This window comes from Mustela lutreola, chromosome 11 (genome assembly GCF_030435805.1).
Source record: "Mustela lutreola isolate mMusLut2 chromosome 11, mMusLut2.pri, whole genome shotgun sequence".
In the NCBI taxonomy this organism is placed as follows: Eukaryota; Metazoa; Chordata; class Mammalia; order Carnivora; family Mustelidae; genus Mustela; species Mustela lutreola.
Window position 1 is genome coordinate 95,311,070 of NC_081300.1, and position 23,537 is coordinate 95,334,606.

The following is a 23,537-nucleotide window of genomic DNA, read 5'->3' on the forward strand; positions in this document are numbered from 1 at the left end:
TGAGCTCTTATCTCTTGTCACTATCCCTTCCTTGGAAAGTTTTATTTCTCTCTTTCTATCCAATCCTCTTTTTTTCTTTTTCTTTCTTTCTTTTTAATTGATCAGCAAAATTCTCTGTTAGAACCTAACATAATGTCTGCAGGGATAAGCCTGTGGAAATTACAGGGTTTGAAAATAGTTGTTTGGCAAACAAACACAGCTAATAAATCATCCCAAAGAAAAATGCACAGCCTCACTAGCAATTAAATAAATGAAAGTTAAAATAACCTGACATACCATTACATACTGTCTAGACTACGAAAAATGTGTAAAAATGGTGGTCTGTAATATTGGTAGCACTGTGGGGAAAGAGGCACCATTACATACTGCTAGCCATCCAGGGAATTAGGTAAAACCTCTTGAAACACCATCTGGAACTACGTTACAGAAACTATAAAACTATTTTCTGGCTGAATTAATTCCACTTAATGACTACTATTTATTTACTTAACATATAGCTGGTGTGATGCATAGTACTTGGTACTTTAGTTTTCTTATTTTAAAATTTTTATTATTTTTTAAAATTTTGTTTATGTATTTGACAGAGAGAGAACACAAGCTGGGCAAGAGGCAGCGGGAGAGGGAGAAGCAGGCTCCTCTCTGGGCAAGGACCCTGAGATCATGTCCTGAGCAAAAGACAGATGCTTAACCCGCTAAACTACCCAGGAGTTCCCATTTTTTTAAAGTACTTTTCTTCTTTTTTTAAAAAAGATTTTATTTATTTATTATTTGAGGAGAGAGAGTGCAAGAGAAGGAGTAGGGCCAGAGGGAGAAGCCGACTCCCCATTGAGCAGGGAGAACTGATCCAGGACGCGTTCTTGGTTCTTGGGAGTCCAGGATCATGATCTTAGCTGAAGGCAGTCACTTAACCGACTGAGCCGCCCAGGCGCCCTAAAGTACTTTTCACAACAATCCTATGAGATAGATAGGAATCCTTATTCTCATTTTAAAAAGTCAGCAAACTCAGGTTCACAGAAGTTAGATAAGCTACCCAGAGGAAAAGATCAAGAAAGTGGCTGAGTCAGGATTCAATCTCAGACCCGTTAACCTAGCCAGAACCTGGCCAGAACATCGCACTGACTCTCATTTCAGAGAATTACCTCCAAGGGAATAGTATACTTGGGGCAAGAGAAGAAATTTATGAAAAATATAAATACTAGCATAATTCTTCCAAAAGGAAAAACTGGAAAATGCACACAGGAGATAATGTAAATTAGGCCCGGGACATACCAGGATCTCCATAAATGCTTAATTTTTTTAAAAAAGCAATTGGGTGGGGAAAAGCTCTGACCCTTTACGCCTGGGTGGCTCAGTGGGTTAAAGCCTCGGTCTTCGGCTCAGGTCATGATCCCAGAGTCCTGGGATCGAGCCAGGCATCGGGCTCTCTGCTCGGCAGGGAGCCGGCTTCCCCCTCTCTCTCTGCCTGCCTCTCTGCCTACTTGCGATCTCTGTCAAACAAATAAACAAAAATCTTAAAAAAGAAAAAAAAAAAAAAAAAGCTCTGGCCCTTTAAACGACAGAGTCTGGTTAGGAAAGGAAGCCGCAGACTGTGCTTACGTGAAAAGCTTCAGGCCACATTTGAATGAGCATGCGCAAAAGCTCGCCCTCGTTCCCTCGCCACGTTCCTATACTCAAATGCGCGTGCGCCGCCTGAGCCTGGGGCAGGCAGTTGGCTCCGCCCACCTATTTAGGCAGGCGGAGACAGTCGCGTGAGTTCAGCGGACCTACAATCTCCCGCGCTATTAAGCAGCCCGCCCCTTTTTGCACATGCGCATACTTCAAGCACTAGAAGGAGGGGTTGTTGAGTGGGTCTTGAAGCTGCGCCTGCGCCGTGGACGTCCCTGCCGGAAGTGGGCGGGCCGTATTCCAAAGCCTAAAGGGCGGAGGGAGAAAACGCGGCAAATGCCAATGTTGCTGAAGGGAAAGCATGTTGGGGGCGCTGTCCCAGATGTCCTGCTGCAGAACTAGTCAACGTAGAAATGTAAAGACCAGAATGTGATCGCAGAGAAATTCCTTGCCGATTTAAACAAGGTTTCACAAGATTATTCTGTTTACATGTGTGTTAAATGAAGGGTTTAGGGAAAGGGAGGATTTTCCCCGAGTTTCCTTTTTTCCTCATGAATTCTTGTATTTCTAGAAGGCTTCAGGGCTCGGGAAGATTTGAATGCCTCCCATGTGCCCAGTTTGAAAGCAAGTATTATGAAAAGAAATTAGAGAGGAACGTGTTCTTGTCCACAGAAACGTTCGTTCCAGGAGTCAGGAAACTGTCTGGAAGACACGTGCGGTAAGAGTCGGAGAAGAAACAAGTCTGCATCGAGCTAAGTGATTTTGTGTCGTTAAAATGGTAAATGCTTTGGAAGTCCCTTGTGTCACTTCATCGGCTTTATTCCATAAACATTTGTGGAAAGCATCTTGTGTTTTATACGAACGCACCTTACTGGATACTGGAAATTCAAAGATGAATGTAACTCAGCCCCTGCCCCTGAAAAGTTCACACCGTGGGGCCCGGGAGTGGGACTAGCCTGGGCAAGGTCCTGGACTGGGAATGATAGTGTAAAGTAGCTTTGGAGACTGCCTTGACTGAAACGGGAGGGTGACCTCAAAGAGCATGGGCGATGGTGTCCTATGAACATAGCGGAGGATGGGGGCAGGGGGGAGGGTAGTCCGGGAGAGAGGAGGTTAGGTGCCAAGCTGAGAATGTTTGAAACCAAATCCGGTGGTTAGGAACCTGTGTGTTTTCTTGAGTAGGCTCCACACCCAGCATGGGGCTTGAACTCAGGACCGTGAGATCAAGAGTTACATGCTCTACTAACTAGCCAGCCTGCAACCCCCCCCTCCTCCCCGCTAACTGCCAGTCCTTTAACCCTAGTGAATGGTTGAAAAACTGGTCCTTTCCCTAACCTACTTCATTTTCTCCTACGATATAATTATGGTATTTGATACTGACTTTGCCCTATGTCTTCACACATGTCCTGGGCCATGATAATATGGGCAGCTAGAGTGGGCAGGTGGCTATGGTTGGACATTCTTTGTTGCTACAGAAATTCTGTGCCCTTTCCTCCTTGATGGTAGATCTCCAAATGTATGAGCTTCCCTTTTGTCCAGGGAAAGTGACCCCCACCTCCCAGAGCCAGAGGGCAAAGTCTTTTCTGTAAAGATAATAAATATTTTTTTACTTTGAAGGCCAAATATATGTGTGTGCGTGTGCATGTTAACAATAATATATAAATATGGCAACAATATATAGCTACACTTCTAAAATATTGATGAATGAAATTGAAATCATGTTGCAAATAATATGGACCTCATTCCTTACTCAAAATGTTAGGCTCTGCCTTCCTTCCTTCAGGCTGCTGTAACAAAATACCACAGGCTGGTATTAGAAACTGTAACAGAGTTTTCTTTCTCATAGTCTGGAGGCTGAAAGTCCAAAATAAGGCTATCAGCATGGTCAGCCAAGTGCCCTCTCTTGGGTTGTAGACTTCTTATTGTATCCTCACATGGTGGGAACTCTGTGGGGTTTCTTGTAAGGACACTAATCCTACTTATGAAGTCTCCACTCTCAAGGTCTAGTCGCCTCCCAAAGGCCCCCCTACCTAATACCATCACATTGGGCGTTGGGTTCCAACATGTGAATTTAGGGGGATACAGCATTTAGGCCATAGCAGGATGTAAGTATAAATATTAATAAGAAAATCTCATGATGGGGCGCCTAGGTGGCTCAGTGGGTTAAAGCCTCTGCCTTCGGCTTGGGTTGTGATCTCAGGGTACTGGGATCAAGCCTCTCTGCTGGGCAGGGAGCCTGCTTCCCCACCTCTCCCTCTGCCTGCCTCTCTGCCTACTTTTGATCTCTCTCTCTGTCAAATAACGAAATTTTAAAAATCTTAAAAAAAAAAAAAAAAAAAAAGTAAGAGTAATCCTGCCTCTGGCAACGAACTCCCAGCTGTGTGCCAGCATAAATAGACACGAAGCTCATTGTAGCATTGTTCTGCAAATCCCAAACAGGAAGTGGCGTGATTGTTTATCAGTGATAGCAAAGTAAACCTTAGGTACTATTCATACTCTAGAATATCATAACAGGTAAAACAAACAAATGATAGTCACGTGCAAATATACGGTAGCCCAAAAGAAAACCAGGGTAAAGATAAATAACAAAAAGAAAATAAAAGTATAATTTCATTTAGAAAATTTTGAAACTAGGAAGAACAAATCTATGTTATCTAGGGATGCAAAGATAAATAGTAAAAACTACAAGGAAGGGCGCCTGGGTGGCTCAGTGGGTTAAGCCGCTGCCTTCAGCTCAGGTCATGATCTCAGGATCCTGGGATCGAGTCCCGCATCGTCCCGCATCGGGCTCTCTGCTCAGCAGGGAGCCTGCTTCCCTCTCTCTCTGCCTGCCTCTCCGTCTACTTGTGATCTCTGTCAAATAAATAAATAAAATCTTAAAAAAAAAAAAAAAACTACAAGGAAAAGCAAAGTAATTAGGATTGCAGTGACCTCTGGGGAAAAGAAGAGGACTGCGAATCAGCAGGGGAGAGTCTTTGGGGGCTGTCCGTGTTCTTTTTTTTGTTGTTAACTGAAATCTAATTGACATACAAAATCCTATGCAGGTATACCTCATAGTGATTCAGTATTTTTGTACATTACAAAATGATTACCCTATAAAGTTATTACAGTGTCATTATTATTATTATTTGTAATGGTTTTTTATTTTTAAAATTTTAAAAAAATCTTTGTTTATGCGTTTAAACTTTTTTTTTAAAGATTTTATTTATTTATTTGACAGAGACACAGCCAGAGAAGGAACATAAGCAAGGGAAGGGGGAGAGGGAGAAACAGGTTTCCTGCCAAGCAGGGAGCCCAATATGGGGCTGGATCCCAGGACCCTGGGATCATGACCCAAGCCGAAGGCAGATGCTCAACCAAGTGAGCCACCCAGGTGCCCCAATTTTTGCATTATTTTAAAAAATTAATACTTTGGTTGTTTTCTGGTTCTAGAAGTAGTACATGCTGAAATGACTATCCCAAAATCAAGGTTACTTTCGTGGGGAGGGCAGGAGAAAGTTATGGTCAGGGAAGAGTTTTATCTAGAGTGGTGACAATCTTATTCTTGATGTGGGTCTTAGTTGTACAGATTCTCTTTATAATTTTCATTTAAACTATATATAAAAATTGTATGTAGGGGTGCCTGGGTGGCTCAGTGGGTTAAAGTCTCTGCCTTCGGCTCAGGTCATGATCCCAGGGTCCTGGGATCAAGTACTGCAAGGGGCTCTCTGCTCAGCAGGGAGCCTGCTTCCCCCTTTCCCTCTGCCTGCCTCTCTGCCTACTTGTGATCTCTGTCTAATAAATAAATAAAATCTTTAAAAAAAAAAGTCTTTAAAAAATAGTATGTACTTTTAAGCATATATATGTCACAATAAAAAGATAAAAATTGTTATAAATTTGGAAATCAAGTGTTTTGTTTTATTAAAGATGAAGAGCATTGAAATATTTGTACCACCCAAACTCTGTGAATGGTAGTTTTTTAGGTGGGAGAAAAAAAAATATTTGTTAACCTTTGTTGAACAAGCCTTTTTGCCTTTTGTTGGAAGAAACAAATTCTGAGAAGTCGCCAGCAGGTGGTGCAATGAAACAAGACTTGATCTTGGAGCCTGAAAAGCAAACCAAGACAAAAACATGAAAAGCAGCCAACACGCCACCTAGTCATTGGAAAACATTTTTGTGAATTTCCTGCTATCTACAATCTTCCTCCAATATCTTCCATCATACAAAAGAATCTGGTACATACGGCTTCACTGGGGAACTGTCAGACTTCATTCTCCAAATGCATCGAACAAAGAAAAACATAGATGCTCGATGTTTTCTTCCTTTTGTTTCACAGAGGGCCTTCAAAATAATAGAGGAGTGGCTGGGATTCATGATATAGGGCTTTTGTGTCTGCAACAAATGAGAGCAAAGGTGTCTACTAATACACTCCTCGTGTATTCTGCTATGGCATTTGGCTTTTGAGATGAATTAGGAAGTGTTTAGCTTCTAAACCTTTATCAAGCGCTTCCACACATCTCTGGCCATTGGAGGTTGGGGAAATTTTCACTAGAGAATTCATAATAGAAAAGATAAGAAAAAATTTTTTTTAAATCTGGAGACCAAGCCAAAAAAGGGATCACCATGCTCATTGTCCCTTTTGTCAAGATACATTTCTTTGGGGCAAGGTGGGCATTAGGACTGACAGAGGAAGATGGTGGTAATGGGCGATTGGTTACAGATGAGAAGGAAAGATCAGATAAATAATTATGCTCAGGATAATGGGAGCCAGGTTTCCCACTGTTGGAAAAGGGAGTTGAGGATATGGAAAAGGGAGAAAGCTAGAATGAACTCTGTGGAGTGGAATTGGATATTGGTGTGAGGTCGTAGTTTTCCACATTAAAGACAGAGTAAAGGTGCAAATATGAGCAAATATCTATGTACACACATACATATGGTCCCTAGATCTGTCCTCGAAGACTGCTGGCAGTAGTGACATCCTGTAGTGATGAACACACATCGAGTACCTTGAACTTGATTTCTAGATTCCTTTCTCCACTAACCGGAACCAGGAATGTTTGGAGAAATGGCTCATTCCAGAGTTGGAAGAGGGAAATTGTAAGATGTGCTTGGAACTTTTTTTTTTTTTTTTAAGATTTTATTTTTAAGTAATCTCTATACCCAGTGTGGGGCCTTGAGCTTACAAACCCTAGATCAGGAGTCTCATGCTGTACCAGCTGAGCCAGCCAGGCACCACTGGAACATCTTCTTGTGTCAAAAACCAAGGAAGGACTCATTGTGGGGACCTATTGCAAGGACACAAAAGTCAGTTAAGGAAAGAGAGTAACTTTACAGTAGAGAAGCTGGGGAAACATTAAGTGAAATGAACATCATCTCTCGTGGAACACAGTGAAGTTTTCAGACCCCCTGATGAGCTGCCATGAGAACACAGCATCACTTCTGTGGTGGTCCTAAACAAGGATACCCAACCTTAGTCTAATCACGAGGATGTATTAGGCAAGCCCTAACTGAGGACAGTTCTACAAAATAACGGTCCTGTCCTCTTCAGAAATACCAAGATAAGAAAGACAAAGAAATATGGAGGGAGTGTCCCATATGAAAGCAGACTTCCAGAGGCGTGGCAGCCAAACCTAGCGAGTACTTGGATCTTGCTCTAAAGAGCACTGTTGGCACATTGGAAAGCTTGAATGGATCTGAGGATTAGAGGGTAGTGATATATTAGTCTTAATTTCGATGATTGTGCTTTGGCTGATTAGGAAAATGTTCTTGATTGTAGGAAGTGCTCACTAAAATATTCAGGGGTGATGGGGCAAAGCACATCAGCCAAATGGGTCTGAAAAATCCGTTCTTTGTACTGTACTTGCAGCTTTTCCTTAAGTTGGAGATTGTTAAATAAGTTAAAAGATTTTGGGGCATCTGCGTGGCTCAGTGGGTTAAGCCTCTGCCTTCTGCTCAGGTCATGATCTCAGGGTCCTGGAATTGAGTCCCACATCGGGCTCTCTGCTTGGCAGGGAGCCTGCTTCCCCCTCTCTCTGCCTGCCTCTCTACCTACTTGTGATCTCTCTCTGTCAAATAAATAAGCAAAATCTTAAAAAAAAAACTTCATATGTATGTGTAATCAATTTACAGAAAGGGAGAAAATATTTACAATTGTGTATGTGATAAGGGACTTGTATCCAGAATATATAAAGAACCCTTACAACTCAACAGTAAAGAAGGTAAATCGCCCTGGGCACCTGGGTGGGTCCGTTGGTTAAGCAACTACTTTCAGCTCAGCTCAGGGTCCTGGAGTCCTGGGGATCCAGTCCGCATCGCAATCCCTGCTCAGTGGGAAGCCTGCTTCTCCCTCTGTCCCTCTCCCCTCTCATGTGTGTGCGCTCTCTCTCTCTCATTCTCTCTTTCAAATAAATAAATAAAATCTTAAAAAAAAGAGGGGGGAAATAACCCCATTTAAAAGTGAGCAAAGGATTAGAATAGACATTTCTCCAAAAGAAGATATATGAAGGGTCAATAAACACATGAAAAGACACTCAACATTTTTAGCGGTTAGGAAAACACAAAATTAAAACCACAATGAGATAGACTCCACACAGAACTGTAAGGATGGCTAAAATGAAAAACAGACAATAGCCAGTGTTGACAGGGATGTGGAGACATTGGAGCCTTCGTACATTGCTAGTGAGGGTGTGAAATGGTGTGGCTACCTTGGAAAACAGTTCGACAGTGGCTCAAAATGTTAAACACAGGGGCACCCGGGTGTTAAACACAGTGGCTCGACAGTGGTTCGACAGTGGCTCAAAATGTTAAACACAGGGGCACCTCGGTCAGTTAAGTGTCTAACATTGGCTCAGGTCATGATCTCAGGGTGGTGGGATCGAGCCCCAAGTCTGGTTCCCTGCTCAGCGGGAAGCTTGTTTCTCCCTCTCCAACTCCCCCTGCTTGTGTTCCCTCTCTCTGTCTAATAAATAAAATCTTTAAAAATATGTAAATTAAAAAATAAAGCTTTATTTAATAAAAAGAGAAGACCCCGGGAGAGTTGATGCTGCGAATCCCCTCCTGAGGGCCAGAGAAGACTGATGTCCCAGCTAAAGCGGTCAGTCAGAGCAAGAGAGGGAGAATTCTCTCTCCACCTTTTTGTTCTATTCAGACCCTCGACTGACTGGATGGGCCACCCCCACCACACTGGGAAAGACAATCTGATTTACTCAGTCTACCAATTCAAATAATCTCTTCCACAAACACTGTCACAGACACACCAAGAGTAACATTTAGCCAGACATCTGGGCATTGTGTGGCCTAGTCAAGTTGACATATGAAATCAGCCATCACAATATCTCAATAAAACTATTATTAAAATATACTATTATATTAAATATTAATATTAAAATAATTATAAAAATTCTTGTGTGTAATATATATTTTTAAATTATATATTGCAATATAATGTTAAATATAAATTTATTATAAAACAAACTATTAAAATATACTATTATATATTATGTATAGGGGCACCTGGCTGGCTCAGTCAGTAGGGTGTGAGCCTCTTGAACTCAGGGGTCATGAGTTTGAGCCCCATGTTGGGCATAGAGTTTACTTAAAACAACAACAAGAACAACAACAATATATATTACCCTTCAAAACTATAATGGTCATAAAAACCAAAGAAACACTGAGTACTATCACAGAGCAGAGGAGACTATCAAAGACAGGAACCCTAAATGCCACGTCAGGCTGAATTCTGGAACAGAAAAAGGATGTCAACGGAAAAACGAAAAATCTGAGTAAAGTCTGGAGTTTTGTTTATAGTAACATGCCTGTGTTAATTTCTTGTGTTTTTTTTTTTCTAATTTTAAGATTTTATTTATTTTTGAGAGAGAGCGTGAGCACATGCTGGGGGCCAGAGGGGCAGAGAGAGAAGCAGACTCCCCGCTGAGTGGGGATTCTGATGCGGGACTCGATCCCAGGACCCTGAGATCATGACCTGAGCCGAAGGCAGATGCTTAACGACTGAGCCACCCAGGCACCAGATTTCTTGGTTTTGATAAAGGTGTCATGGTTACGTAAATTGTCCGCATGAGGGAAAACTGAGTGAAGAGTACGTAGGAATTCTCTGTACTCTCTTTGCAGCTTTGTAAATGTAAAAGTATCCCAAAATAAAAAAAAATTTTTTTAAACCCAAATACATTGTCAGTGCTTTCCAGTACTTACATAGTTTTGGCACTTTATCTACATTAATGGATTAATCCTCACAACAATACTACTGATGGTAACCCTGTTTATAGAGAAGGCGAATTATGGACTCAAGGTCATACGTCTGGCAAGTGGAAGGGCTGGGATTTAAACATGGGTTTTGCTGGGCCAAAGAAATCCCATGCCCTTCCAGCAAGGACTTGTAGCCCCAGGTATGTCCAGTAGTGCAAATAACTGAGCAAGGACAGAAAGGGCATTTTGATACTGAAAAGTAAACACTAAATAAATGAAATTTAATAATAATGCTTGGGGTACCTGGGTGGCTCAGTAGGTTAAAGCCTCAGCCTTTGGCTCAGGTCATGGTCCCAGGGTCCTGGGATCGAGCCCCGCATCGGGCTCTCTGCTCAGCAGGGAGCCTGCTTCCTCCTCTGTGCCTGCTTCTCTGCCTACTTGTGATCTCTGTCTGTCAAATAAATAAAATATTTTAAAAAACAAATAATGCTTGCTGTTTACATTATATGTGAACTGGGGTGCCTGGTTGGCTCGGTTGGAAGAGCAAAGCACAACTCTTAATTTTGGGGTTGCAAATTCAAGCCCCAGGTTGGGCGTAGAGATTATTTAAATAAATAAAACTTAAAAAAAAAAAAAAGCCATGAACAGAAAGATAGGGGCTTATAATTTCCATCAAACACCTGAAAAACATTTCAGAAAAAAAAAATTCATTCAATTTACATGATGGACTACTTCTGTTATACTAAATTCACCCAATCTTTTTTTCAGGTTGCAGGAATGATCATGTACCTTTAATCAGTATGTACACAATATATATATATTTAAAGATTTTATTTATTTGTTAGAGCAAGAGAGCACAAGCAGGGGGAGCAGCAGGCTCCCCGCTGAGCAAGAAGCTCATTGCAGGACCAGATCCCAGGAGCCTGGGATCATGACCTGAGCTGTAGGCAGATGCTTAACCAACTGAGCCACCCAGGCACCCCTATACACAGTATTTTGGACTCTACTTTTTTACTTAACATGATTTAATATACCTGTTTAGAGGCATCCATTTAGCTCCCATAGTGATCATTTTAACAGCCATATAGTATTATATGAAATAGACTACAGCTTCCTTCATCGTTTGCCTGTTGTGGGGCATCTGGGATGTTTCCAATGCGTGGCTGATCTAAAAAGTGCTGCTATAAACATCTTTGCCCAAATTGCTTGTTAAAATCTTTGGGGACTATTTTGAGCAAGGGCATTTGTGGGAAGCAGATGAAGGAAAAGTCCCTGGAATTTTCAGTTCTCCTTGGACAGATGCTCTTTTTTTAGAATTAGCTCTTGGCATCCTGTAACGGGTAAATAACACAGCTATCGGTAGCTGGATCATCTTGGATACGTTACTTCACCTCTCCGCAACTTGGACTCTCGCTATTTAAAATGTGGTGCTCGGACCAATGATGTTGGCTGGGAGCTTGTAGAATTACAGGATCACTGGCTCTTCCTAGCACCTACTGAATCAGAATCTGCATTTATTTATTTATTTGTTTTTAGATTTTTTATTTATTTATCAGAGAGAGAGAGGGGGAGAGAGCGAGCACAGGCAGACAGAATGGCAGGCAGAGGCAGAGGGAGAAGCAGGCTCCCTGCTGAGCAAGGAGCCCGATGTGGGACTCGATCCCAGGACGCTGGGATCATAACCTGAGCCGAAGGCAGCTGCTTAACCAACTGAGCCACCCAGGCGTCCCCGGAATCTGCATTTAACAAGATCTTCAGTAGGTAGTTTCTCTTCTTTTCTTTCCTTTTTTTTTTTTCTTTTTTAAGATTTTATTTATTTATTTGACAAGAGATTGCAAGTAGGCAGAGAGGCAGGTAGTGGGGGTAGCGGGGGAAGAAGGCTCCCCGCTGAGCAGAGAGCCATGGGGGCCTGATCCCAAGACCCTGGGATCATGAGCCGAAGGCAGAGGCTTTAACCCACTGAGCCACCCAGGCGCCCCAGATCTTCAGAAGGTAGTTCTTGATCACATTATAAGCTGAAGAAACTAGGCCTTAAAATATTCACCTGTCAAACAGAGAATAGAGGTCCTTCCTTAAGGCACTTGAAGACTTAGAGCACGGATGTGTATACATGAAGTATCTACGAAGAGCACTAGGCACATAGTGACCGCTATGTGTTTGCTACTTTTATGACTCTTCCCAACTGGTGTACAAAGTCTCAGGCTACCAGGTTCCTAAATAGAGTGCCTTAAAGAGAACAGCCCCCCCTGGTGGGATGGGCAGGGGGTGAGGAGGATAACATACTTTCTCACCCTGAGTGATCAAAGTTCTTAAGCAGAGCCAGATCCGGCCCCAGGGAGCTGACAACAGAGTCTGAACACACTTTGGGCAGGAACCGGGACAGGGTGACAGCAGCCAGGTATGAACTGAGACTTTTGGCACCCCCGAGTGGCTGTGCAGATTGGGGTGGCCAGCCCCTGCCATCTACAAAAGGGCTGGTGAATAATGCATACCAAGTCCTGATCCCACAGGGAGAACAGTCCCTTAGATTTGCAGCTTGACTGCTGGCTAGCCTGCAGATAAGGTGCACCTGCCCAGATCTCCCTGGGGGGCAGGCCCAGCTTCTCCCAACACAGGTGGCCTGGGGCAGATGGACTTGCTTGGATTGAGTGGCTGCCAGCAAAGGTGGAGGGACATCTTCCCAAATCCTCCGCTGGTGCCACTTTACTCATCCTTCAAGGCCCCGTGTTTCCTTTTTGATTCCACTAACCCCAATTAAGTAAGCCCACTTCTGTTTTTTTTCACCATATGAGTGGTCCATCTGGTTTTGTAATCTTCATGACATACTCTATCAGGAGTCTCAAATTCAGGTGGCTCCAAGGACTACAGTTCCCATAAATACATGAAGTGTGGTCTGGGGCAAGACAGTTGAGCATGGTGGGGACTGGGGCAAGTGGCAAGCCCATTTTACTCTGTTCCAGCCCATTGCCACGCAGAGAGAGATGTGAGCCTAGTGTGATCAGATCCTCTCATTTTTCAAAAGACAGTGGAAGTTTGGACTTTAAGTGTGCCTGGCTGGCTCAGCTAGTAGAGCCTGCAACTCTTGATCATGGGGATGTGACATTCAAGCCCTAAGTTGGGTGTAGAGATTACTTTAAAAAAAAATGAAAGTTTAGGGGCGCCTGGGTGGCTCAGTGGGTTGAGCCTCTTCTTTCAGCTCAGGTCATAGTCTCGGGGTCCTGGGATCGAGCCCTGCATCGGGCTCTCTGCTCGGCAGGGAACCTGCTGCCCCCTCTCTCTCTGCCTGCCCCTCTGCCTACTTGTGATCTCTCTCTCTCTCTGTCAAATAAATAAATAAATAAATCAAAAAAAAAAAAAGAAAGAAAGTTTGGATTTTAATGTGAAATTGTCCTTTTCATAATTAAAAGACTTACATAAATGTTTATAGTGGCTTTATTCATAATCAGCTCAAATTGGAAACAACCCAAAGTTCCCTCAACCAGTGAATGGATAAAGAATGGAGAAGCAAATTGATCACACAATGAGATATACTCAGCAGAAGAAAAAAAAGAAATGAACTATTGATCACACGGATCCCAAATGCATTATGTTGACTTCTGCTTCTGGCCAAGAAACAGTAACATGGACCAGACTTACCTTCTCATCTGAAACAAGCACAAAATGGGGAAAAACACATGAAATTATGTTTTTCATTCAAGACACTGGACATCAGTCAACAGAGGACGCGATCACTGAGAAACAGGTAACTTGTAAGAATTACTCTACCATTGTCCCATTTATTGTCTTGAGAGTTTCTACGTGATGATGCAGGGCGGGGAATCCCAGGTGAAGCCTGGGAGACCCCCAGAGTTGAGAAGATAGAGCTGAGAGCCCGGGGGTGCAAGGAAGTTGGAATTGTAATGAGGAAACAGCTGCACACAGAGACCCGAGCGGTCCACCAAACCCCCTCCAGCAGTCAGCGGAGCACTGGTCAGCATGTATGCAAGGGCAGCCACCTGAGGCCAAGGAAGGAACCACCTACAATGATTAGAAGTAAGAGTGTATAGCCCTCACACTGGCCCAGGAATAGTGCCTCATCCCAACAGCCAGAATGGAAAACTTCATGGTGTACTGATCTTGCCTCACGTAGTGGGGGGAAAAAATCAGCTCTCGACTGAGCCCTGTTTTAGTCCCAGATAAATGCTAAAAGCAAGATCGGAAAGGATAAAATTGTTTCCAAGTAACTGCGTCTAATGTAAAGCTTCAGGATATTTTTAGGGAAACCGAAATACAAAAGAAGGAGAGGGAGGGAAGACAGGAGGAAGAGAAGAAAAAGGGGTAGATGAAGGGAATGAATCAACAAGGTAAAATGCACGATGCCTGGCATCCAATCTGCAATAATGAGGCATGATAACACGCCTTAATTCACTTTTATTGAAAGGTATTGTTAGGAGTTGAACTGTGTCTCCCAAAGATATATATATATATATATATATTTTAAAGATTTTATTTATTTATTTTCAGAGAGAGAGAGCACAGTCTGGCAGAGTGGCAGACAGAGGGAGAGGGAAAAGCAGGCTCTCTGCTAAGCAGTGAGCTGGACATGGGGCTCTATCCCAGGACCCTAGGACCACAACCCAGATGCTTAACTGACCAAACTACCTAGGCATCCCTCCCAAAGATATGTTGAAGTTCCAACCTCCAGGGATGACAGTCATAATTCAAAGTCGGTCATTAATTAACCGGAAATCTTGAGTAAATCATGCTTTTCTTCAGGCATCAGATAAGACTTCTGAATGTCGGGGTTCTCAGTGGGTTAAAGCCTCTGCTCTCTCTCTGCCTGCCTCTCTGCCTGCTTGTGATCTCTGTGTCAAATAAATAAAATCTTAAAAAAAAAAAGACTTCTGAATGTTTCTCTGTGTGCTTATGTGTATATTCCCCATTCAGAGTTTTTAGAGTGGCTTATGAACCCCAAAAGTTGAGAACCTTTGCACTAGATGGTCTTTTATGTTTATTCCTTCAACAAATATTAAGGACTTACTTTGTGCCAAGCTCGGGGAATACAATGATGACCAAGACAGAGACAAGATCCCTGAGATCTCATGCTGATTCTATACCCACGGAGGGATTCACACAACCAGTATGGAGACAAACACTTTCAAGTAACGGTAACTTATATGAAGGAAATAAGACAGGTGACAGAGAAGTGACTGGGAGGAGGCATGAAACTCTGAGTATTCAGGAAAGGTCTTTTTTTTTTTTTTCAGAGGTGTTGTTACCATTTGAATTGTGTCCCCCAGAAAGATATGTTGAAGTTCTACGACCCATTATCTCAGAAGGTTGTCCTTATTTAGAATCAGTGTCTTTGCAGATGTAATTAGTTCAACTTAGATGAAGTCATGCTGGAGTGGGTGGACCCTTAAATCCAGTAAGATTGGTGTCCTTATAAGAGGAGAGGACACAGAGACAAGCACATAGGGAAGAAGGCCATGTAACAACAGAGGCAGAGCCTGGAGGGATGAAGCTGCAAGCCAAGGAATGATAAGGACTGAGGGTCACCACAAGCTAGGAAGAAGCAAGGAAAGATTTTACCCAGTCTTGGAGCTTGTGTTTGCTGACACTTTGATTTCATACTCTTAGCCTCCAGAATTGTGAGACAGAATACACTCCTATTGTTTAAGGCACTCAGTTTGTGGTATTTAAACAGCGCAGTTTGTGGTTAAGGCACTCCTAGGATTTTTTCTTCTCTTCCTCCTCCCCTTGCCCCTCCCCTGCTCCCTCCTCTTCCTTTTGTTTTTTGTTTAGTAGTCTTCGCGTCCAGTGCAGAGCTTGAACTCAGGACTCTGATCAAGAGTTGCACGCTCTACCTACTGAGCCAGGCAGGTTCCCCAGCAGCCCCAGGAAATTAACACAGGTGTCGTTGGAACTAAGGATTGAATGATGAGGAAAAGGCAACCATAAGATTTGGAGGGAATGTTTCCTGAAGGGTAAGAAGAGAAAAAGAAACCGTGTCTGCGAAGTACTGATCCAGGGGAGTGAGACAGGAGATGTGACTGCGAAGCTAGGCAGGGTCAGATCTTGCAGGTCCATGCAGGGAAAGGAGGCAGTGGTGTCACATGAGCGACAGACACAGCTGTCAAGAGAGTCACGCAGAATCTTAGGGGGCAGGAGTCTTGGTTGCAGTTAAGTAATGACAGGGGAGACGACGGGTCCCTCTTGAGCTTCCCCGCCCTGCCTGGCGACCTTGCTGGATGGTCAATGTCAGTTCTAGCATTCCCAGCCGTTGCCTTCGACTCTGGTCAGGCAATGCCAAGGGGTGGTGAGCTTTCACCTCCTCCGAATCTTCCTTACGACTCCAGACATCCCCAATAAACACAATCTAAGTAAGATAAGCTCTGCAAATGCAGCTTGTGGACAAGCTCCCCAGCCTCATAGGAGAGACTGGAAGCGCAGGAGCATTCTCAAAGGGGCGGCAGCAGACACCTCCAAGCCGCGCCGAACTACAGCGCCCCCCATCCGGCGCGCGGGCGCGCGGGGGCGGAGCTGGGGAGGTGCGTGCGCATGCGCGGGGCCCTGCCTCCTGGCGAGGGGGTGGGGCGGGCGCTGGGGCGGGGGCTGTGACGTCAGGTGCGCGCGTGGCTCCGGCTGCGCAGGAACAGCTGGTGCCTCCGAAGGCGGCCCGCGGGCGGACGGGCTCCGGTGCTGGTGGCCGCCCGCGCCACGCTGCGGGAGCTGACGCCGCCGCCGCTGCCGCCGCCTCGCACCGCCGCACCATGTCCGGCCAGCTGGAGCGTTGCGAGCGCGAGTGGCACGAGCTGGAGGGAGAATTTCAGGAATTGCAGGTAGGGCCGGGCCACCTGGTCGCGCAACTGAGCTACCTGCGGTGCGGTGCCTTCCCCTTCCTGCCAACCCAGCCGGGGCGGTGGGGACCATCACGGTCCAGAGGGCTGCCCCTGGCTGGGCACTGGGGGCTGGTGGTCCGCGTGGGCCAGCACCCTCCTATCTCCCAGCACTTCAGTTCTTCATCCACTTGGGGCGCCCGGTGGAAGCTCCCCATTACCCCGCCTTCGCACCGACTCTTTGCTCCGCGCACCTCCTTCTCTGCAGAAAGTTGGTCTGTGGCTTCTGAGGGGAACTTCCAGATGTGTCATGTGGGGGAGGCCTGAGGGGACATATATGTGCTGGGACTCAGAACAGCCCAGCCCCCACCTACGCAGGGGTCTTTCCTAACCGCACCCCTGTCCACCTGCTTTTGGCAGCCCAACTTCTGTATTTTGGTGGAGCAGTGCTCTCTTCTGCAACTACATTTTGAGAGATGTGCTTGGGAGCCGTTCACCTTGAACCTCTAGGCTTTGCTCAGGGATTAGAGACCCCTGTTCTGCGTCTTTGGGACTCTGGTGTCTGTGCCCTCCTCTGTGCTGCTACTGCAGGCTGAGTTTGGCGTTGTGGATGGCATCTGTCACTTCTGACAGCTGCGTTGCCTCCCTCCGTGATAGAGGCTGCTCTCAGCTCTCACCCATCTGGCCCAGAACCTTATACGGAGTAGGGAGAGGGCAGATGTAAGAGAGGCCCCTTGAGAAAATGGCATTGCCCCTGTGGGGTCCTGGCAGGAAAAGCTGTCCCTGAAAGGAGGTTCAGACACGTCTCAGCTACCAACTCAGGTGGCTAGAGACGTCTCACACATGAAACCTTGGGGTTGGCCAAGAGGGACTCCGGGACCAGTTTTGGAGATGGGGCTTTTTCCTCTGCAGCTACTAGATTGTGCCTGTTTTCTCTGAAGTTGGGCTCTGTTTGCCCGAAACCATACTGCACAGCTCTGCCCCACTTCTTCCTGTCCCCGGCTGGAGCCATGACGTTTTCCCTGTCCATGTAGCTCTCATCTCCAGTTGACTGTCCTCTTACAGGGTCCAGAGGAGGGGAGAGGAGATTGTCTGTGATGGGTCTTCTGGACCTGAGGCAGTAGGCCCTGATGTTTAAAGAGGGGGTTGCTGCAGAGATGGAGCAGGAAGATGGGGGCGAGGGGTTTGTTTTAGGCATGAGCAGAGAATAAAGTATCCAGAACTGGTATGCCTTTCTTGGCCTGTGCGGCATGTGTGGGTTGGTGCCCTCTCCTTCTGGTCTGGGGCTTGGGGCCCACCCAGTTCTCAGGGGACTCGTCTGGCTCCAGTCCCGTCGAGAAGATTCAGCTGCTTCCTAACACTTTGCCCTACTGGGCTCTTGGGTCAAATTCAGCTGTGAAGCCATGGAAGGGATGTTAGGGTCGGGAGTGGGAGAAGAGTTTTACCGTGTGGAGCTTTCGTTCCTGAATTCCTTTCCCTTGCCCTGCCTTACACTAGGAGGAGGAGTTGTCTTAACACTTCAGAGCCATGCAATTAATGCAATCAACAGCAATTAGCTAGCTAGTCTTGGCAGGCAGAGCTCGCAAAGGAGACATTGGATTTGTTGTTGTGTTCTTACTTGGTTCAGGTATGTGAGAGACAGAGAAGAACTGGGAATTCTGGAGTTTGTCCCCTGGTGCACAGCGAGGGCTGGAGGACAGCTGACTGTGGGGAAACTGAGGTGTCCGTTACTCAGTTCTTCAGCAGTGGGGGAACTGGAATGGACTGGGCCTATGGGGAGGAGGGACTCTGCTGGCCTCAGGGTTTAGTGGACAACTCCTGGGTCAGAGAACAGTGATGGATGGAAGGCCACAGAGTCCCCCATGTATCAAGGTCATAGACATTGTCTGTATCTTCATAGATGAGGAAACTAAAACTTGAGAATCTAATTCACTCAACTGGGGTCCCACAGCTCTTGAGAGGTAACGCTGCCTTTAGAACTTAGTAATCTGAATGCTTATTTTGGATGTCTGTCATTGTGCTGGTAGGTCTCACTCTCTCTTCTCACTTCCACATCCCCCCATAATAAATATGAGAGCTTTGAACTCCTGAGATGAAAGTTTCTGGGATATGTGTATAATAAGTAGGGTATATGTCATTGGGTATGTGTTGGACAGACTTTCAGATAGGAGACATTTATTGGGAGGCAGGGAGGTCACAACAGGGAGGCAGGTGAACAAATTGGAACTAAAAGGAAGGATTAATTTTTTTTTTTTTACCAGAAAATTCCTGTGTATCTTAATTTTCCTACATCTGCCTCTGAATCTGGGATTTGTGGGTTTCATGTTTGTATCTCTCTGATTCTTTCTTGGGGTCATAGCTAATGTCTGTGTTTCACCTCTTCTTCCCTTTTTCAAATGAATAGAGGAAAGAGGAAACCTAATTGTCAGACCACAGAGGATTCAAAATGTCTTTGGAATCCCCTCACCGCAAAAGTCATACTCTCTGGGACTTTCTAGAGGAAAGGATCTGTTCTCTTTGGACTGATTTGTATCTGCCAGGGCCTCACTAGACTCAGGGGCAAGGTCAAGTGGCTATGGGAACTTTGGTTTTGGCTGGCTGGGGTTTCATCCATGCTGGTGAATTGAGCATCAGTCTGAGACCAGCACATGTTTGGCCCTGTGGCCTGTGGTGTGACCACAGAAGGTCACTTACAGACACTGTGGCAGGTGATTTAATAAGCATTTCCTGACTTGCATCACTGGAAACCTGACCCCATCCCTCCCCATCCAGGAAGGAGGTGGCCCGAAGAGGCTGTTCCCTAAATCTGACCTTATAGAAATGCAGGGACCTAGTAGGCCACTGTAAAGATTTTGGCTTTTCCTACCAATGAAACAGGAACAGGCATCTCTCTGGCTGCTGTGTATACAATAGACATGAGAGGGACAGGGTAGAAGCAAGAAGGTCAGTATTATTTTATGAAAACCTTATGAAAGAGATCCTGTTGTCCCATTTTACAGAGGGAAAATCATATACCTAAAGTCACGTGTCTTGTAAGTACTGGAGTCAGGATTCAAACCCAGGCTGTTGAATGTCAGGGTCTATACTCTTAACCACTGCTTAAGGCAGGTCTGTGCCCTGGGCACACTTTTGTAGGCTTTTCTCTTCCATCTTGCATTGCCTTATGGGTCTCTTTCTTTAGAAGTGCTTTGTGTGGAAAGCCCCTGGACAGGGAGTCACAGTTCCTGGGTTCAGGCCTGAGGCCTGTGCCTGTCTAGTATCTGACCTTTACCAAGCCATCACTCTGAGCTCGAGTTTCTTTATCTACAAAACAAAGACTGACAATAATAACGGTAAGAGCTAACTGTAGGGTACATGGATCCTTCCATTTAATCTAAATGACCAACCCTGCTTTAGACTGAGGCTAAGAGATATTAACTAACTTGAAAGTCATGGAATTTTGGAATTTGAACCCAGGTCTGCTGTGTTTGTCAGATATTTTGGGGGTTCCTCACACTGTGGGCTCCCAAAGTATCTTGAGACCCTTGGCTCTCCAAAGAAGCTTTTGAACTTGTGGGGCCTCATTTCATTCATGCATTACTTTATATGTGCTCTCTCTTTATATATAATGTATATGTAGTAAAGCACTGAAATATATATAAATATGTATACACACACACACACATGTGTAATACATTAGTCAGGATTCTTAGTTGCAAGTGACAGAAACCCCATTCAGCTGGCTTTAAGCCAAAAAAGGAATTTATTGGCTCATGTATTGGGAAGTCCAGTGACAAATGGCTTTAGGCCAGGCTAGGTCCAGGGGCTCCAATGATGTCTCTGTGTGTGTCTCCCTGTTTCTTCTTCTTCTTCTTTTTTTTTTTAGATTTTATTTATTTTTTTATTTTAGAGAGAGATGCGTGTGCATTCGCAAGTGTGTGGAGGAACAGAGGAAGAGGGACAAGCAGACTCCATGCTGAGGGTACAGCCCGAGGTGGGGCTCGATCCCACAACCCCGAGATCGTGACCCTAACTGAAGCAAAGGGTTGGACGCATAACCAAATAGCCACCCAGGCACCCCCTCTCTGTGTCTTCTGTATCAGCCTTATGCTCAGGCAGTCTCTCTCATGTTGTGGCAAAGAGGTGCACTGGCCACCCCCGGCTGACATCTCCCAACTCAGCAAATCTGGCCAAAACAGAGCGACTTTTCCTTGGTAATTCCCACAGGAGTCCCACACAAACCATACGAAGGAAGAGTGAGGGAGATCCAGATAGACCTATAAAGGAAAATGAAAATACTGGTAGTAAGAAAAGAGAGACGGATGCTGGACAGGCATCTTTTGTGGGGGGTCATAGAAGTAGTTTATGTCTGTCATTCCCAGACTGTGTCAAGGCACCCCCGAGGACCTGCATTAAGCTCCCAGGGACACCATGGGATGTTTTTAGTTTTCAAGGGAAACACAGTGACATCTGTCCTACAACGCTTAAACTGCTAACTTGGGGTAGTTCACGCTTACACGTTAGGTCACATTTTTCTGATGATGGCATATCTTTGTAAAGTTAGGTTTTTAGTCATCTGTGATTAAAATCAAGTACGGTGTATGGGGCGCCTGGGTGGCTCAGTGGGTTAAGCCTCTGCCTTTGGCTCAGGTCATGATCTTGGGTTCCTGGGATCGAGTCCCGCATCGGGCTCTCTGCTCAGCAGGGAGCCTGCTTCCCCCTCTCTGTCTCTGCCTACTTGTGATCTTTGTCAAATAAATAAATAAAATCTTAAAAAAAAATCAAGTACTGTGTGAAAATTCGTGTGAAAAAAGAAAGGAGGGGTGACAGAGTCCAATCTCATTCCACGGTCTGAGAATTTGTGCCGAGCCCAATAGCCTCACACATTCCATTAGTAAATAATTTTGGTTATTTCAGAGTGAAATAAAAATGTTTCTGTCCATTTCTGCGTATTTTTCTCCCCCACCCCCAAAGGCTACTAAGTTGTTAGGACATAAATACTTCTCAATCATTTGGCCTGGAGACTATGGGAAGTGTACTGAGACCCAAAGGGCATGGTGAACCAGCAGTTTGTGAACCTTTGTTGTATGTCCTGATTGTGGTGGCGTTTACACAATTGTATATATTTGCCAGACTTCCTTTAGTTGTACACCTGAAAATTGTTGGACTGGTATGTACATTATACATTAATAAAACTGATTTTATAAAAGTAAACCAGTATATGGCCTGTTACATAAAACTCATCCCAGGACCCCTTCACAGCTGAGGAAACTTCAAGGAACTTATATGACTTACCTAAGAAGCGACAACTCTGGGATGAAGAGTTAGGTTATCTTGCCTCCCAAATGTCTGACACCGCTGTCTAATACCTGCACTTACCGCTCCTGTAAGGCATCACCAATCAATCCTGGCCCATGACTCAGAGTTCTTTCCAATACAGAACTGATGTCATTTTGGTGAAGCCAACTTGCCGTCCTTAGTGGTGTTTTCATGGTGATGAGTCTTAGTGAAGTGTACTCAGCATCAAGAAATCTTCATTTGATCTTGATTCCTTGGAAGGAGAACTATATAAATGTAATCTCTCAAAAACTTCTGATGGGGCGCCTGGGTGGCCCAGTGGGTTAAGCTGCTGCCTTCTGCTCGGGTCACGATCTCAGGGTCCTGGGATCGAGTCCCATATCGGGCTCTCTGCTCAGCAGGGAGCCTGCTTCCCCCTCTCTCTCTCTGCCTGCCTCTCTACCTACTTGTGATCTCTCTATATCAAATAAATAAATAAAATCTAAAAAAAAAAAAAAAACTTCTGATAGAAACACAGCTATCAGACACCACATTTTGCTGGTGGCCATGCCTCAGTTGCAACCTACCGGGTTGCCCACCAACTTTGCGATGCTTCTGGGCCGAACCCCTGTCTGAAAATGCTGTGAGATTCCATTGCTGACAATTCTTGCAGTAAATGTGGACTCAGGTTCTGGATCTTATGATGTAGCCAAGTTGTGTTAAGCAGGCATTTCCAGATTTCCACAGCCATGCTGAGACCTGGCGTCATTAACCTCCTCTTCCCACCGGGGCAGAGCTTGGGGCCTCAGAGAACAGGAGAGGCAGCAGATTGCCCAAGCCTCCAACAGAAACCTGCTTGTTTGTGTCTTCTGTGCGTGGTATAGAAGGATGGTAATTAGCTGTGTAGGAAAGGAGGTATCGGCATCCCAGCTCATAGAGCCAATGTTAGCGCTTCTCTCTCTCCCTCTCTTTTGATCCATCCTACATGTTTAGTTAGAAGTAATACAGATCTGGGGCACCTGGGTGGTTCAGTGGGTTAAAGCCTCTGCCTTCGGCTCAGGTCATGATCCCGAGGTCCTGGGATTGAGCCCCGCATCGGGCTCTCTGCTCAGCGGGGAGCCTGCTTTCCCCTCTCTCTCTGCCTGCCTCTCTGCCTACTTGTGATCTGTCTGTGAAATAAATAAATAAAATCTTTAAAAAAAGAAAAAAAGAAGTAATACATATCTGCAAAGTTAAATATTCAAGTGGAGATGTTCAGGAATTTTCAGAACACTTGTTTTTAACAATACTGGAAACCTAATGTTCTTCCAAATGGATAATTCCACCGAGCATTCTTAGAATGAGGTATGATGAGCAGAATGAGGAAACTAGAGCTACATGTGTCAACCTGGATAAATGTTTTTTAAAAGAAGAGCAAGAGTGGAAAGTTGCAGAGACATATACACAGTATGACATGTGTGATAAAGTTAAACACATTCTAACCAATACTATGTATTGCTTGCTGATACATGCTTATGGAGTACAAGGGACTGATATGGGCCAGATTCAGAATAGTGGAGATCAGGCAGGGCCCTGATGAGAAGCAAATGACTCTTCCAGAAGGATCTCACTCAAAGGAGTTTTCTTGTTTTTGTTTAATTTTAGATTTTTAAATTTATTTATTTGACAGAGAGCGAG

At 44.9% G+C, this 23,537-nt stretch overlaps 1 protein-coding gene and 1 long non-coding RNA gene across 2 annotated transcripts in view; both read left to right on the forward strand.

Annotated features, from left to right (window-relative positions):
- The first annotated feature begins 1,901 nt into the window (after positions 1-1,901).
- On the forward strand, positions 1,902-8,607 carry LOC131811529 (uncharacterized). The gene is made up of 2 exons (XR_009345972.1): positions 1,902-2,070; positions 2,278-8,607. It is a non-coding gene; the product is annotated as an uncharacterized LOC131811529 (long non-coding RNA).
- A 7,818-nt stretch (positions 8,608-16,425) lies between these two features.
- Positions 16,426-23,537, forward strand: part of TMEM120B (transmembrane protein 120B) — a 43,332-nt gene continuing 36,220 nt past the window's right edge. Inside the window, exon 1 of the mRNA XM_059139672.1 lies at positions 16,426-16,607. Within this exon, the coding sequence (XP_058995655.1) occupies positions 16,539-16,607 (69 nt within the window). The 5' untranslated portion in view covers positions 16,426-16,538. The remainder of the gene's footprint in view (positions 16,608-23,537) is intronic.